This window comes from Myotis davidii, unplaced genomic scaffold, assembly GCF_000327345.1.
Source record: "Myotis davidii unplaced genomic scaffold, ASM32734v1 scaffold698, whole genome shotgun sequence".
In the NCBI taxonomy this organism is placed as follows: Eukaryota; Metazoa; Chordata; class Mammalia; order Chiroptera; family Vespertilionidae; genus Myotis; species Myotis davidii.
In genome coordinates this window covers 350,403-352,488 of record NW_006290032.1, presented here as the reverse complement: position 1 = coordinate 352,488, position 2,086 = coordinate 350,403, and the positions used below count along the sequence as shown (strand labels likewise).

Genomic DNA, 2,086 nt, shown 5'->3' with positions numbered 1-2,086 from the left:
TACTTTCACGTGGGAAGTTAATAAACCGTAAACAAGGTGACTGAGCTTGCGGACACTGCCAGGAAGCTGGGGTGACAGCTGCTTTCTCGTCGATCTGGCCGTAGAAGTGTGTTGTGATGGAGAAGGTGTACAATTAGCCCAAAAGCGTTTCATTTCAGAGCCAGGGCGGGCTCGGTGAGCTTGGACAGCGTCTCCACACAGTAAGCTTAAAGCGAGAGAGAGAGCAGCTGGGGCGGCCGAGGGACCACTCCTGGCACTGACCCAGGAGGAGCTTGTAAAACCCAGGGTGCCAGCCTGCCCGTCACCTGGAGACTGCCCTTCCCTCTTCCCCTCCCCTACCCTCCCCATCCTCCCCCCAGGCAAGGCCGGGCAGGGGTTATAGTTGTGTTTTTTAAACTCTTCTTTGCTGACTTGGGTGGACCGGAATGGACGTGTGTGAGACAACAGGATACAGCAGTTCTTTCCTTGATTGTTTGCATCTTTTTTTTCTTACAGAAAAATCTGTGACCCGGGCCTCACTGCTTTTGAGCCAGAAGCTCTGGGCAACTTGGTGGAAGGGATGGACTTCCACCGGTTCTACTTTGAAAACGGTACATTCACCCTAAATCCATAGCGTGCCTTTCCCAGCTGCTCTCGGGATTTCTCCCCAGTTTGCAGATTCTGTGGCTCTTTGATGCAATGAGTATTTTAATCTTTCAAATTGGAAAAATCGACAGGGTTGCCCGGCGGGTGCAGCTCAGTAGATTGAGAGTCGTCCCATGTACCAAGAGGTCATGGTTTGACTCCTGGTCAGGGCATATGCTGAGTTCCAGGCTCGATCCCCAGTGTGGGGCGTGCAGGAGGCAGCCAGTCGATGTTGATGCTTCTCTCTCATCAATCTTTCTCTCTCCCCTTCTCCCTTCCCCCACCTCCCTTTCCCTCCCTCTCTCAAAATCAATAAAAAACATTAAAAACTCGGCAAGGTTAAAAGTGTTAGTGTGCTTGGAAAAATACCAGATTTTGTATGAAAAGTAGTGCTGATCGAATACACCCATGCAGGCCCCAGTACAGGCGACGTAGGCGGCACAGTGAGTTCCCCAAAAGGCGCTGTTTCAGGTTTCCATAAAACACGGTTCACATGGAAAGCGAAGCAGCCCAGCCCACCCGGAGCCCCGTCAGAGCGAAGGCCCGTGACCGTGAGGCCGCAGGCCGCGTCCAGGGACGGCTCTATGGCCTCCGAGGAGACCGTGCTTCAGAGCAAGTGACGAAGGAACGCCTGCAGGAGAGCCGTGCCTCCCGGCTCGGACAGAGCTGAGTGAGGAGGACAGTCCCGGGTCCGCAGGGGCCTCAGCCCGGCCCGGGCGTGGCAGCGGCGTGGCTTTGCGTGCGTGGAGGGAGTGCTCTGTCTACTGCGCTGCATTTGCGAGCAAACACGACGATCGTGGTCAGCTGGCCTCGCCCAGCTTCCCGGTGGCCTCGCCTCTGCCCTGGCTCTAGGGGAGGGACCGGGGACTGGCCCGGGGACACCTGCCTGACCAGCACGCACTGCACAGTGCCCTCCACGCCCGCCGCCCTCTGCGGGTGCCGGGCCTGGCGCCAGCTCACACATCCCCTCCACGGGCGGGAGCAGGTTTGCCCGAGAGTCAGGTGGCTCAGCCTGCTGGGGCCTACGAGGACCTGCGCCCTCTGCACGGACTTCCACGCCTTAGTCCTCCCGTCAGCGCCGAGGCTATAGCCGGCGGGCCACATGGCCAGTGCAGGCCTGGGCTGCTCGCTGGGCGGGCAGCTGGACTGGCCTGGGTGGGCGTGCTGAGCGAAGGGCACAGGCAGGGGGACACCACGCAGGCCTCTTACCCGAGATAGCGGCCTCCATGCCTGTTCCACAGCTCCCTGCCCCACACACGGCACCACCAGGACACACAAAGCCCTGGATCCCGTCCTGGCAAAGACGGGGCCTGCCCTGCCTGTGTCTGTCTGTGACCACTTCCCGTCACAGAGACAGACATGTCTCCGTTCTCCCCACTGACCCACCTCTCCCGGCAGCACTGCCGGGGCCGAGGGAACAGCACCGGCCCTGCCCCTCTCCCCGTGGCAGCGCCAGGCCCCC

The 2,086-nt window shown here is 59.8% G+C and overlaps 1 protein-coding gene across 3 annotated transcripts in view; it reads left to right on the top strand.

Annotated features, from left to right (window-relative positions):
* Positions 1 to 2,086, top strand: part of CAMK2D (calcium/calmodulin-dependent protein kinase II delta) — a 156,461-nt gene that overhangs the window by 147,751 nt on the left and 6,624 nt on the right. For all 3 annotated transcript variants that reach the window (XM_015563367.1, XM_015563365.1, XM_015563366.1), the window contains one exon: positions 496 to 590. In XM_015563367.1, coding sequence (XP_015418853.1) covers positions 496 to 590 — 95 coding nt within the window. The remainder of the gene's footprint in view (positions 1 to 495; positions 591 to 2,086) is intronic.